Below are 12,523 nucleotides of genomic sequence, written 5' to 3'. Positions count from 1 at the left end.
CCAGATGCTCTCCAAAGGCAGTCCTTTTGGGTTTGATTGAACTCCACACTTAGGAGACCCCATGTATACTTCTTACTAATAAGTCACTCAGGTCTCCAAACCATGGTAAATCCAAGTGACTCCTCAAATTGTGCCCAGAATCTAACTGCTTCTCCCAATCCCGCTGGTGCCACTCTGGTTTGCACCTCAGTTGCTGCAACAGCCTCCCTGCTCCACCTGCCCCTCATCTGCTCTCCCAGAAGCTCCCACATAAGCCTTGAAGACCTGAGTCAGGCCAGCTGCTCATCCCGCGGCTGCTGATCAGACCTACGCCACCCCTGGTCTGCTACCATTGTCCCCCCGTTGTCCCCCTGCTGGGATAACGTGGCTGTTCAGGACTCTCCCACTTGCTGATTCCTCTTCCCCAGATACCCGAGGGCTCCCTCCCTCAGAGGGCAGGTTCCTGCTCCAAGGTCACCCCTGCCAGTCCTCCCATCTCCCCGCTTCGCTGCTATGAACCCAGGCCTCAGGCCCAGGCCATGCGCTCCTGATTTCAGGACAATGCCTGAACGAGATGATGGAGGTCTCCGAGGCCTTTACTGTGACACCTGAAATACTACATGACACGCACTCAGCACAGGCACACCGTCCCGCCAGGTGCTGGGTTAGCCAGAGGACCGAGTCCCTGACCACCTAGTGGTTCACAGTGCCCTCTCCGTGCTCAGGGTTGGGATTCTCGTGCCCCACCCCCAGAGCTGGTCCGCCTACCCAGACCAGTGCCTCCTGCCCGCCCACCCAGACCTCTTGCACCGTGACACACGGCACCGCATGGCTTCAGAATGACCTCCCAGCACGCGCTGTGGGAAGGGCCCGCAGGAAAGACCTGGAGGGGCCTGTGCATGACGCCGTGTCCTCAGGGCGCTGGGGACTGGTCAGGTCAAGCCCTGAGTGCTGGGAGAACCAGCATGACTACTGGTCAAAGCCAGGCTTGTGGGAAAGGCCGGTGGCAGAAAGACCACGATGTTCCCGTCCAGGAGCCACAGCCGTTTAGCACCCGGCTAGCTTCCTGTGCTGCTAGCAAACCCCACAGGTGGGTGGCTCACGGCACAGGAACTCTCTCAAGGATCTGCAGTTGGTGGCCCGCCCAGGGAGAGCCCACCCCTTACCTCCCCCAGCGCTGAGGGCGCTGGCCACACCCCTGCTCTTCAAGGCCAGCACTGCATTGCCCCTGTCTCCGCTCACCGGGTACACCTCACTGCAGGTAGGACCACCCCAAAGTCTAGAACTCTGCCATCTCAAGAACCTTTACTCAGTCACACCCACAGAGCCACCCCACCTTTCTGCACACAGAACTGTCATAGGTTCCCAAGGTGAGGCTGGACAGCTGGGGGCCTTGATCAGCGCGCACACCCGCCTACCCTCCCTATCTGCTGCCACAGAGCTGAAGAGTGAGGTGGAGAGGCGAGGGAGCGCAGGGAGCAGAGGGAGGGGGCCTAGGGCGCCGCAGGCACTGCCCACTGGCGACAGCTCCTATGAGGGAGCCCAGCAGGTCAGGGCCAGGGCAGGCAGGTGGGGGAGGTGCCTCCTGGGAGGTCTACAGCAAGCTCTGGCCCACAGAGCTCCCTCCCCTCAACTGCTCTCCCGCTGGGGCAGCGACCCTCAGGCAGGCCAGGCCCAGCCCCTCAGGCAGGCCCAGCATGTTCAGGACAGAGGAACAGGGCATTCCCAAAGCAGCCTCTTCAAGGTGAGCAGCCTCGCCCACCCCGGTGTCCCCGATGGATAAAGGACTAACTCATAAACCAGATGAGAAACATGTCCTGCTCTGCCCCTGGGACCAGGTGGTCACCTGAAATGAAAACAATTGAGAACAGGGTGTTGCTAACAATGAGCTAAACTCGAGGGAGACACAGCTGCTTGGGCTCTGTGTCAGCAAACCCAGACCCAGCCCCGGGACCCCACAGCCCAGGGACCCCACAGCCCCGGGACCCCGCAGCCCAGCGACCCTGTAGCCCCGGGACCCTGCAGCCCAGAGATCCCGCAGCCCTGGGACCCCACAGCCCAGGAACCCCATAGCCTAGGGACCCTGAAGCCCTGGGACCCCAGCGCAGCTCCCAGCCCCAAACGCTGCCCTTTTTCATTTCTCCGGGAATGGTGCCCTGGGAGAGCCTGACCCCAAGTTCCAAGCGCTGCCCCCACACCTTGGTCCAGGGAAAGGCTATGGCAGGAGGGCTTCCCTCCAAGGCTGGGGCCACCTCCCACACCACTGCCCAGACCTCTCCCACCCTCCCCATTTCCCTGCCCCTCAGACGAGTGGTGCCGTCTCCCTCCTCACTCCTCAGAGGCTCATTCTTGCTACCCGGCTACCTCCAGCCATTAGTGTGCGAACCACTTTGCAGGAGCCTCATTTAGGAAAGCTAACCATGTGTGCGGAGCACGTGTGAGATGCAGAGAGGGAAGAAACCCTAAACCGAGTCGGTCCACTCCACCCACTGGAGGACCTCATGACGCCACCAGGCAGAGTGGGCAGCGCCATGGGCAGCCTGCTGCCCAGCCTTTCCCAGCAGCCACCCAGGGCCATCTGGCAATGCCAAGGCATGGTGGGATGCCCAAGGTGAGGGGCTTCCCTGGTCCACGTCCCCTAACTGGATGCCACCTAATTGGAAGCAGGAAGACTGATTCCCATGGGCCCAGACCCAGGGCAGGCAGAGCAGCGCTTACCACATTCCAGAAGAGTGGGTTGAAAACGATGGCAAGGACGGCGGCCACAAAGCAGGGCTCCCAGGGGTCCACGTAGCCCAGCAGTCGGGTCATCACGCAGAGGTCTGCCTGCGGGGACAGAGCCGGCATCAGCTGAGGCCCACTGCCCGCCGCCCGCCAGCCCCGCCCGCCCCCACACAGAAGCCACCCTCTGGGAACATACTGGGAGGCTCGGCACACCATGTCCCACAGGTTGCTACAGGGTGATCTCATAAAACTGGAGATAAAGAGCTGAAACCCAATCAGCTGTGCCGGACTTCGGGCTCCGGAGAGCCACAGGGGAGCGTGTGCAGGGTGCTGGGCCGGGAGGGGAGTGACCCCGCTGGGGCTGGGCCTGCAGAGGCCCAGAAGCCCAGAGCACCCGAGGGACCGAGGGGCCGCTGTGTGAAGAGATAGATGCAGAGCCTCGCCGGCAGTCAGGTAAACGCACACTCCACAACCCAATGTGCCTCTTCTCAACAGACTGAGTGACAGACAGTCCTGCGTGTCGATGAGGCTGAGCTGCAAAGGTGGGCTCCCACGTGGCCATAGAGACACTCGCACGCGCGAGCCCAGTGTGTGAGCCAAGATCTTCTGGTCGCACACTTGCAATGAAAATGTGTCCATCTACCGAAGAATGGGTAAGTAAAATGTGGCCCATTCCTAACACAGCTCAGCTACAGAATTTAGCATAAACTAGATAGACATGTGTGTCAACATGTGATATTCTGAAAAGCATGTCCACTGGCCACCGCGAGCTGCAGATTCCAGAGCAAACTCACCGCCTTCAGAACACAGGACCAGCCTGCTGAGCGCCTGTGTGCTACCTGCAGCCTGGCATGCCACGGAGCCCAGCGGCCGCGGAGCCCAGTGGCGGCGGCACCTGCAGCAGGCAGCTCGGCCTCCATACGCCTTGCTGCTCGGTCACTCGAGGAGGGCCATCCCTGACAGTGGGTGTCAGCAGCACTCCTGGCTCCCACCCCTAAATGCGGGTAGCTCTCCCCAGTGTGACAACCAAAAATGCCTCCAGATATGCCCAAATGTCGCCCAGGGACAGAACTGTGCACAGCTGAGATCCCGTCTCTAGGCACAAGCTGGACACTTTCAACATGGTTTTTTAAAAAATATATTTTTTACTGATCTAAGAGAGGAAGGAAGAGGGAGAGGAAGCCTTAGAAACACCAACGATGAGAGAGAATCACTGATCAGCTGCCTCCTGCATTGCACCTACTGGGGATCGAGTCCACAACCTGGGTATGTGCCCTGACCAGGATCGAATTGTGATCTCCTGTTTCATGGGTCGAAGCTCAACCTCTGAGCCACACCTGTCAGGCAACATTGATTTCTTTCTAAAAAAGATGAGACACTGCCCTAGCCGGTTTTGCTCAGTGGATAGAGCGTTGGCCTGAGGACTGATGGGTCCCAGGTTCGATTCTGGTCAAGGGCATGTACCTTGGCTGCGGGCACATCCCCAGTAGGGGGTGTGCAGGAGGCAGCTGATCGATGATTCTCTCTCATCACTGATGTTTCTATCTCTCTCTCCCTTCCTCTCTGAAATCAATAAAAATATATATTTTTTAAAAAAAGATGAGACACCACCAACGTTCTGAGTGGTGAGTGTTCACCGAGTCCCTGCGTCACTATCTGTGCCTTCTTTTTCTTTTTAGAAGGGGCGCTAGAGGCCCAGAGCACTGCACATTATGGTGACTCACCACATGCAATTTGAAATAAAAAATACGTCTAAACTGTAAAAGAAGTAGAAGTCCATCAGAGTTCTGATCTTTCCCATAATGTCTATTTTCATGGTGGTTTTGTTTTGTTTTGTTGCTTGAGGATATAGAACATTCTTTTAAGTATTTGTCTCCCGTGTCTGGGGAGGAGAGGATGCCCCACAGCGCCCACCTGAAGGCAGCAGACTCCGCCCCGATTTTGTTTTCTTAGTCCTCAGCCCAGGACTGCTTATTGCTTCTAGAGAGAGGGGAAGGGAGACAGAGAGACCTGGGTGTGAGAGTGAAGCATCCATCGGTTGCCTTCCCCTACACGCCCCAAGCGGGGGTCGAACCTATAACCTAGGTAGATGCCTGACAGGAATTGAACCTGCGACCAGCTGTGTGCAGGCCTGAGGGGAGCCGTGCTGAGGGATGTACACTTGCTCTGGGATCCGAAGCACCACCTCCCGGCCAGCCTGGTATGCTCAGCTCTGTGAGCCTGGCCAAGGAAAGAGACTCCAGGCCAGCCGGGAGCCCAGCCCTGGGGTCAGAAGCGGAAGGAGGGAGCTGGGCCAACAGTGCAGGGGTCTAAGGGGGCGCCTATTCCGAGGGCATAGGGGACACCTGGGTGATGGAGCTGGTGGTGGGAGCGTCACATGCCGCCTCACCGGATGTGAACATACCACTTGGGAAAAGAACACAGCACTGGGAACTGGGAATGTGTCCCTATTTTGCCACCGGGGCCATTGGGGTAAAATGTCCTCTAAAATGCTTGAGAAAGTTCTAAGAATTCAGTCCATGTTGCTCACCAGACGCTAAGAAGGCCTGCTGGGAGGGAGGGAGGTACTGAGACAAACAGCCCGAGGCTGAGGCCGAGGCCTTGGGAACCTCAAAGGCCAGGCCCCAGGTCCATGAGCTCACAGCTCAAGTCCCACGGCCACGTCCCTCGGCGCCCGCAGCCCTCTCACCCAGAGAGGCACCATTGTGCCACCCACTCTTCAGGCAAGGAAGCCAGAAGCCGGGAGAAGCCCCCAGGCGCCGCCAGAGGAGAGCCTGCCTTCGCCAGCCAGCCCCCAGATCCCTGATAGACAAACTCCGTCAGGGGGCGTTGCAGGGGGCAGGGACAACGGCCAGGCGGCCAGGTCTAGAAGGAAGAAGTAGCTGCTTTCATCGTCTGTGGAGTGGAGGGAGGGCAGCTGCGGCACTGAGGCTCACCCGGCGCTGGCTGAAGCGGAGCAGCTGGCAGCCAGGCCTCCCGGGCAGGGAAGGATTGCTCAAAGTGGACACTCGACCCCCTCTGCGTCCCAGTGCCCTGGGTCAGCCTGTCTCGGCGGGAGGAACGTGTCAGGTCCCAGCACCTTGGAGCAGGACAGGGGATTTGTGTTGCCTGGAGAAGGGCCTGATCAGCGGGAAGGAATTAACAGCGGCTCCCAGTGGCCTTCCCAGCCGCAGAGGGGCACCCTGCGGGGTCCCCACTCCAGAATAACCCACCTGAGAGGACAGATCTCCCTCCTCTGACTGGACAGACAGAAAATAACCAAAACAGGGTCAGAAGTGAGCAGAGTAGAAGTCTGTCAGCTACCCCTGCACCCCCATGAGCTGCCTTGATTAAGGGAAGTGCCCCCCTCACCCCTCCCACCCCAACCTTATCACAGCCACAGAAGCCCTGGCCTTCTAAGAAGGGACGCCCTGCAGTCACAGGCTGCAGAGTTCACGAGGATGCGGTGACTCATGTAGGAGCACTACCTACCGCAGCCAGAATGCTCCCCTGGGCCAGCGAGAGGGCTCGGCTCCTGCAACCCCCCCGCGTCTGGCAAGGAAGGGCCCCCAGCCGGCTGGTGGCTCTGCCAAGGGGTTGAGAACACTGCAGGGAACGGCCCGCCACAGGCCACAGCAGGGTCACATTGTGACATCCAAACAAACAGCGGGGCCTAGAGAGTCGAAGTCACACGATCACAGTGAGATCCACGGCCGACACAGCAAGGGCGGGCGGCACGGGTAGGCGGGGGCAGGGGACGGGCCCCCAGCAGGGCCCTCCATCCCTGCAGAATGTATCCTTGGAGCCACAGCCCCTCCTGCCCCTCCCAGGGGAACCCACATGCCCCTGGCATTCTCAGTGGATTCGGGCAACAGGTACTGGCCAACTTTTGGTTAGAAGCCCTGTGCCTGGCGCAGACTAAGAACAGATGTTTTACACCCTTGCACCTTGTAGAGGTTTTATACCAAGGTAGCATCGCGGCCTCACTTCCTGCTCTCTACCCGGCTCGGATGGTCTCTGGTCAGCCCACAATACAGGCTAGAATCAGGGTGCTCCCACCACCCCCCCCATCCGCCTCCGCCACACATACACACAAATAAAAAGCAGGGCTCCGAGACCAGTCTCAGCCTGGGGTTCCCTTTGGTGAAATGGGTGATGAGACTGTCCCCCAAGGTCACAGTCTGCACAGAGGGGGAAGAGGTGTGGAAGTACAGGATCGAGGGCGCTTCTAGGGCCCAGACGCTCTGCCCCTCCCTCTCTGCTTGATGCTAACACAGACCCCTCGCCTGTCTTTCCGGAGGGCCCCCAACCCCCACCCCGGACACACCTGCAACCCCAGGGAAAGAGGCCGGGAGCCTGGCCGAGGAAGGGGCCCCGCCAGCTGGAGGTCAGGCAAGCCCTGGAGACCCTCTGAAGGCGGTGGCCCGTTGAAATGTCACTGTGACAGTGGTCAGATGCGGACAGTTTCTGGAAAAAACACTGCTTTCAAGTGTCCCTAAATCCCATGATAAAAGGAGGCAGCCAGCAGCTGCCCGTCCCCTGAATCCGTAACTCCCTCAGGACAGGGAAGGAGGTCTCCTCCTCCTTCTGCATTCAACAGCTGTGTCTAGGGCTCTGGGCACAAGGCTCTGATGGCTCCCATGCTCCCCGTCAGTTGGGCCAAAGGGAGCCCTTCCTGGGAGTGGAGTCTATGGAGGGGCCTGTGTTTCCCACAATTCCCATCTCCTTCCCTGGGCTCCCTCTCCCTTCTCCTCCACGTGACTGAACTGCTGACTCCTTGCCTTGACAGGCACCAAGGGCCCCAGCAAAGCCCACTAGGTCAGCGCTGCTGCGTACACATATTCAGATACACACTATGTGTTAAAGGCAATAATAATAACAAGCCAGCTGACCTTCTGGCCAGTGACTGGGTGCCAAGCCCTGCCAAAAGGCTTTAATGAGGCAGGGCAGAGAATGGACCTGAAACAAGGTGTGCCCCAGACTGGCCAAGCTGGACACTCTTTGTAAGCTTAGGCATGCCTCATGCCCTCCGTAGACCCTGGCCCACGCGGCTCCTCCTTCATGGGCTGTCAGGAGGTGGTGCGAGGAAAGGCTCAGCAGCATCTGGCACTAGCGAAGCTTGGCAGGCGTTAGCTGTTATGACGACGCCATTCAGTCCATGCAACAACCCTGGGAGGCACGCCCATTTTTCAGATTAAAAAACTGAGGTTAGCCCTAGCTGGTTTAGCTCAGTGGATAGAGCATCAGCCTGCGGACTGAAGAGTCCCAGGTTCGATTCCAGTCAAGGGCACATGCCCAGGTTGCAGGCTCGATCCCCAGTAGAGGGCATGTAGGAGGCAGCCAAATCAGTGATATTCTCTATCTTTGGTGTTTCTATCTTTCTCCCTCTCCCTTCCTCTCTGAAATCAATAAAAATATATTTTTTAAAAAAAACTGAGGCTAACACATGAAGCGCAAACTGACAGAACTGAAAGGTGAAACAGACAAATCCACAATCACAGTTGGAGACCTCACCTCTCCTCTCAGTGACAGAGTGAAGAGGCACAGAGCGGGGTTGCCATGAGACTACCACCAGCACCTGGACCACTGGTGCCCACAGAACCCCCACGTGACAGGAGCAGCACATTCCCTCAGGGGCACATGAAACACGTACCGAGCACGCATTCTGGGCCATACAACAGATATTAAACTTAAAAGAATAAGAAAGCATAAAAGTATGTTATTAAACTGTAACAGAATTACACTAGAAATCAATAACAGAAAGATACTAGTTAAAGTATAATAATCCATGGGTTAAGGGGAAATTTAAAGTGTTTTGAACTGAACCAAAATACAACATATCAAAAATTGTGGGATACAGGGCTAAGACAGAAATTTATAACTTACTAGAGGCCCAGTGCACGAAATTTGTGCACTCGGGGGGCGGTCCCTTAGCCCAGCCTGCACCCTCTCACAGTCTGGGAGCCCTCGGGAGATGTCCGACTGACACCTTAGGCGGGAGCAGGCCTAAGCTGGCAGTTGGACATCCTTAGCGCTGCCGTGGAGGCGGGAAAGGCTCCTACCACCACGGCTACGCTCACCAGCTGTGAGCCCAGCTCAGGGCTTCTGGCTGAGTAGTGCTCCCCCTGTGGGAGCTCACTGACCACCAGGGGGCAGCTCCTGCGTTGAGCATCTGCCCCCTGGTGGTCAGTGCATGTCATAGCAACTGGTCATTCTGCCATTCAGTCAATTTGCATATTAGCCTTTTATTATATAGGATATTAATAAAAAAGTCTCAAGTCAGTAACATAAGCTTTATCCTTAAAAAGTTAGAGGTAGAGGAGTAAATTAAACTCAAAGGAAGCAGAAAGAAAAAAGTAAAAGACCCAAAATCAATCAAATTGAAAACAGGAAAATAGAGGTGGGGAAAATCAAACCCAAAACTTGTTCTTTGGGAAAAAATAAAATCAATAAACCTCTAGCCATACTGACCAAGGGAAAAAAGGCCCAAATGACCAACACCAGGAATGGAAATGGAGCCTCCCACAGACCTCGAACATCACAGGGTAACAGGGACACCGAGAACACGCTCACACCACAATCCAACAACTCGGGTGAAACGGCCAATCCTGGAAGACACAGCCACCGACATCCATTGCAGAAGACATAGTCCCACATCTATTAAAGGAACTGAACTCAGTTTGAAACCTTCCAGATCCTGAAGGTTTCATTGGATGAACCCTACCTAACACTTAAGGAAGGAATAACAACACATCCACAGACTCTCTCCCGGAATACAGAATGGAGCCACTGCCCACTTACATGAAGAGGCCAGCATTACCTTAATACGGAAGCCAGACAAAGACACTACAAGAAAACTACAAACCATATTCCTCATGAACATACCCACCAAAGTCCTCGACACCATGACGGTAAATCAAAGCCAGCAGCACACACACAGGACAGCGTGTCAGGACCACGTGGGAGTCACCCCAGGAATGCAGAGCTGGTCTGACCATCGAAACATCGATGTAATTCACCATCTCAGCAGAAGAACAAGGAAAAGCTGGGTCGACTCCATAGAAGCAGAAGAAACAGGCCCCCTAAGTGTAAGTGACTCCCAAAGATCAGGCCGAGGAGCCTCTGGCCGGCTGCTTTGACTCTGATCCAAAGAATACTTACGACACAAACGATGTCCTGAGAACCTCGCAAATTAAGTCTTCCAATAAAAGGCCTGGCATTTATTCTACTAGTAAAGTGATGACACCAAAAGATTTTTAAAAACACTTTTGTATTGCCCTAGTTGGTTTGGCTCAATGGATAGAGTGTCGGCCTGCAGACTGAAGGGTCCCGGGTTTGATTCCGGCCAAGGGCACATGCCTGGGTTGCGGGCTCGATCCCCAGTAAGGGGCGTGCAGGAGGCAGCCGATCCATGATTCTCTCTCATCATTGATGTTTCTATCTCTCTCTCCCTCTCCCTTCCTCTCTAAAATCAATAAAATGTATTAAAAAACAAAACAAACAAAAAAACCACTTTTGTATCGCAGGCAAGCATCTGGCACCGAAAGACAATCAACATATTCCAAATCCGCCACAGCACTTTCCTCGGCCTCCCAATCACAAGCAGCCTCAATGCTCCCTGAATCCAGGGGCTCTGCCTTCTGAAGATTGCCTGTGGGGGGTGGGGGGGGGCATACTGTATAAAGCTCCTCTGCATCCTGATCCCACTTTGGTCCTCGCCAGAGCCCCATTACTATCCGCATTTTACAGATCAAGAAACTGAAGGGCACCTGGGACACCTACACTGAGTGGCACCACCCATCTGCTTTCAGGGGCAAGGGAACTCCCAGGGAAAAGGGACCTGATTCGTGTGCATAAAGGGTTCCCCCGCCTGGGCCCTCCAAGAAGCCAGCAGCCCTAGACCCCACTGGAGCCATCTTCTGAGTCCTGGGGGTGCTCTACCCTAAGGACAGCAGGTTGGCAGTCCCTGCTCCCATCCACCCACCAGTCAGCTTGCTGCCAAGCGGAGGAGCAAGGCTCTGCAATCCCAGGGTGGGGAGGGAAAGGGAGCCTTGGTCCATGAAGCTACAGCAGGTACACACCACACCCCAGCAGGTGCCAAGACTGTGTACCCACTGGAATAAGCCCAGAAGAGAGCTGGTTAAGGGTACTGTACCCAACAGCCGTGCTGTTCAGCCACAGGCCACATGTGGTTACTGAGCACTTACAGTGCTACATGATTGTCATATTTTTGACATCCCGGGTCAAATAAAATGTAATCTCATCGAGAGAATCATTGATTGGCTGCCTCCTGCACGCCCCTCATTGGGGATTGGGCCCACAACCCAGGCATGTGACCTGACTGGGAATCGAACTGTGACCTCCTGGTTCAAGGTTGATGCTCAACCACTGAGCCACACTGGCCAGGTGGATGTACCATATTTTTATTTAATAATCCATGGAAGGACATTTTGGTTGTTCCCAGTTTGGGGCTATTATGAATAAAGTTGCTGTGATATTCGTGTATTTTTTAAAAAGGAATCTCATCACTTTCTTTTTACTTGTTAAAATGCGACTACTAGAGAAGTTTAAATTGGAAATATGGCATGTATTCCTTCTAGACAGCTCCCCCAGTGCTCCGAACCCTGCAGCCAGCGGCCCTGGGTGAGGAGGAGCCTTGAAGCTCCCTCGGGCCAGGGACCGGCAACTTTTAAAACCAGAGATTTTGATTGAGGAGGGAGGAGAGCTACCACATAAAATACATGTTATGTGTTGTTGGTTTATTTTTTTGAAGGAAAATCTCTTGGCAACAGGAAGCTTAACTGTACCAACAAGGGTAGGAGTGAAAAAAATTGAACATTAGTCAACTAGGGTCACTGTGGCTGGTCCCAGTTCTGGCCAGCTGCACAGAGCCACCAGGTTCTGGGGAAAAGGCCCGCCCAGGGCTAATCCTCACTTCCTGCTCTTTTTTAAAATGTATGTGTGTATGTATGTATTTTCTTAATCCTCACCGAAAGATATTTTTCCATTGATTTTTAGAGAGTGGGAGAGACGGAGGTGGAAAGGAGGCAGGAGTGGAGGAGAGACACATCAATTAGTTACCTCCCACATGTACCCCAACCAGGCCCCCAACCAGGCCAGGGATCCAATCTGCACCCCAGGTATACACCCTTGACTGGGAATTGAACTCATGACCCTTCGACGTGCAGGGCGGTGCTCTACCCACTGAGCCACTGGCCAGGACCACCTCCTGCTTCTAAGTCTAGACTATAAGCCTTGCTCAGACACCTGAGGGCAGGACCCTGGCCCTCCTGCAGGCCTCCCTGGGCCCACCCCCTGCATTCTGCCCTATGGCTCGAAGGCTTCCCCGCCTGCAGTTGGTGGTGAGCCACTCTTGCACACGGGCCACCCATCCTGGGCCAGGCACTGTAGAGGTCCCTCTCTGGCATTCCAAGCACCCTTCCATTTGCGATGTGTTGTGGTAGGAAACATGAATCCCAGGCCCACCACTGACCATGTGTGTCCGGAGACGCTCAAAGGCCATTGACAAAGTAAGATTCTAAGAATTCCATATGTGGGCTCATCCTCCACAGGTGGCTCCCTGGGCTGATACCCTTGATCTGGTGCTCCTTCCACGGGGATGTTCACTCTGGGACAGTGCCTGAGCTGTACCCACATGCTCTATCGTCCATCCAACTGCATGTTACTCCTTTCTTTAAAAAATATATTTTATTGATTTCTGAAAGGAAGGGAGAGGGAGACAGAGATAGAAACATCAATGAGAATCATTGGCTGCCTCCTGCAGGCCCAACACTGAGAATCGAGCCCACAACCCAGGCATGTGCCCTGACCAGGAATCGAA

At 55.3% G+C, this 12,523-nt stretch overlaps 1 protein-coding gene across 16 annotated transcripts in view; it reads right to left on the bottom strand.

The window, feature by feature from the left end:
* The window catches only part of PEMT (phosphatidylethanolamine N-methyltransferase), a 60,722-nt gene that overhangs the window by 45,607 nt on the left and 2,592 nt on the right, over positions 1–12,523 (bottom strand). For 9 of the 16 annotated variants that reach the window (XM_080678493.1, XM_080678495.1, XM_080678481.1 and 6 more), the window contains one exon: positions 2,698–2,805. In XM_080678493.1, the coding sequence (XP_080534619.1) occupies positions 2,698–2,790 (93 nt within the window). In that variant the 5' untranslated portion in view covers positions 2,791–2,805. Of the gene's footprint in view, positions 1–2,697; positions 2,806–4,617; positions 4,684–12,175; positions 12,401–12,523 lie in introns of all 16 variants that reach the window. The other 7 variants (XM_080678482.1, XM_080678487.1, XM_080678483.1 and 4 more) reach the window with 3 other exon arrangements.

Source organism: Plecotus auritus, assembly GCF_963455305.1.
Source record: "Plecotus auritus genome assembly, chromosome: 7".
NCBI classification, from domain to species: Eukaryota; Metazoa; Chordata; class Mammalia; order Chiroptera; family Vespertilionidae; genus Plecotus; species Plecotus auritus.
This window is presented reverse-complemented; position numbering and strand designations above follow the sequence as displayed.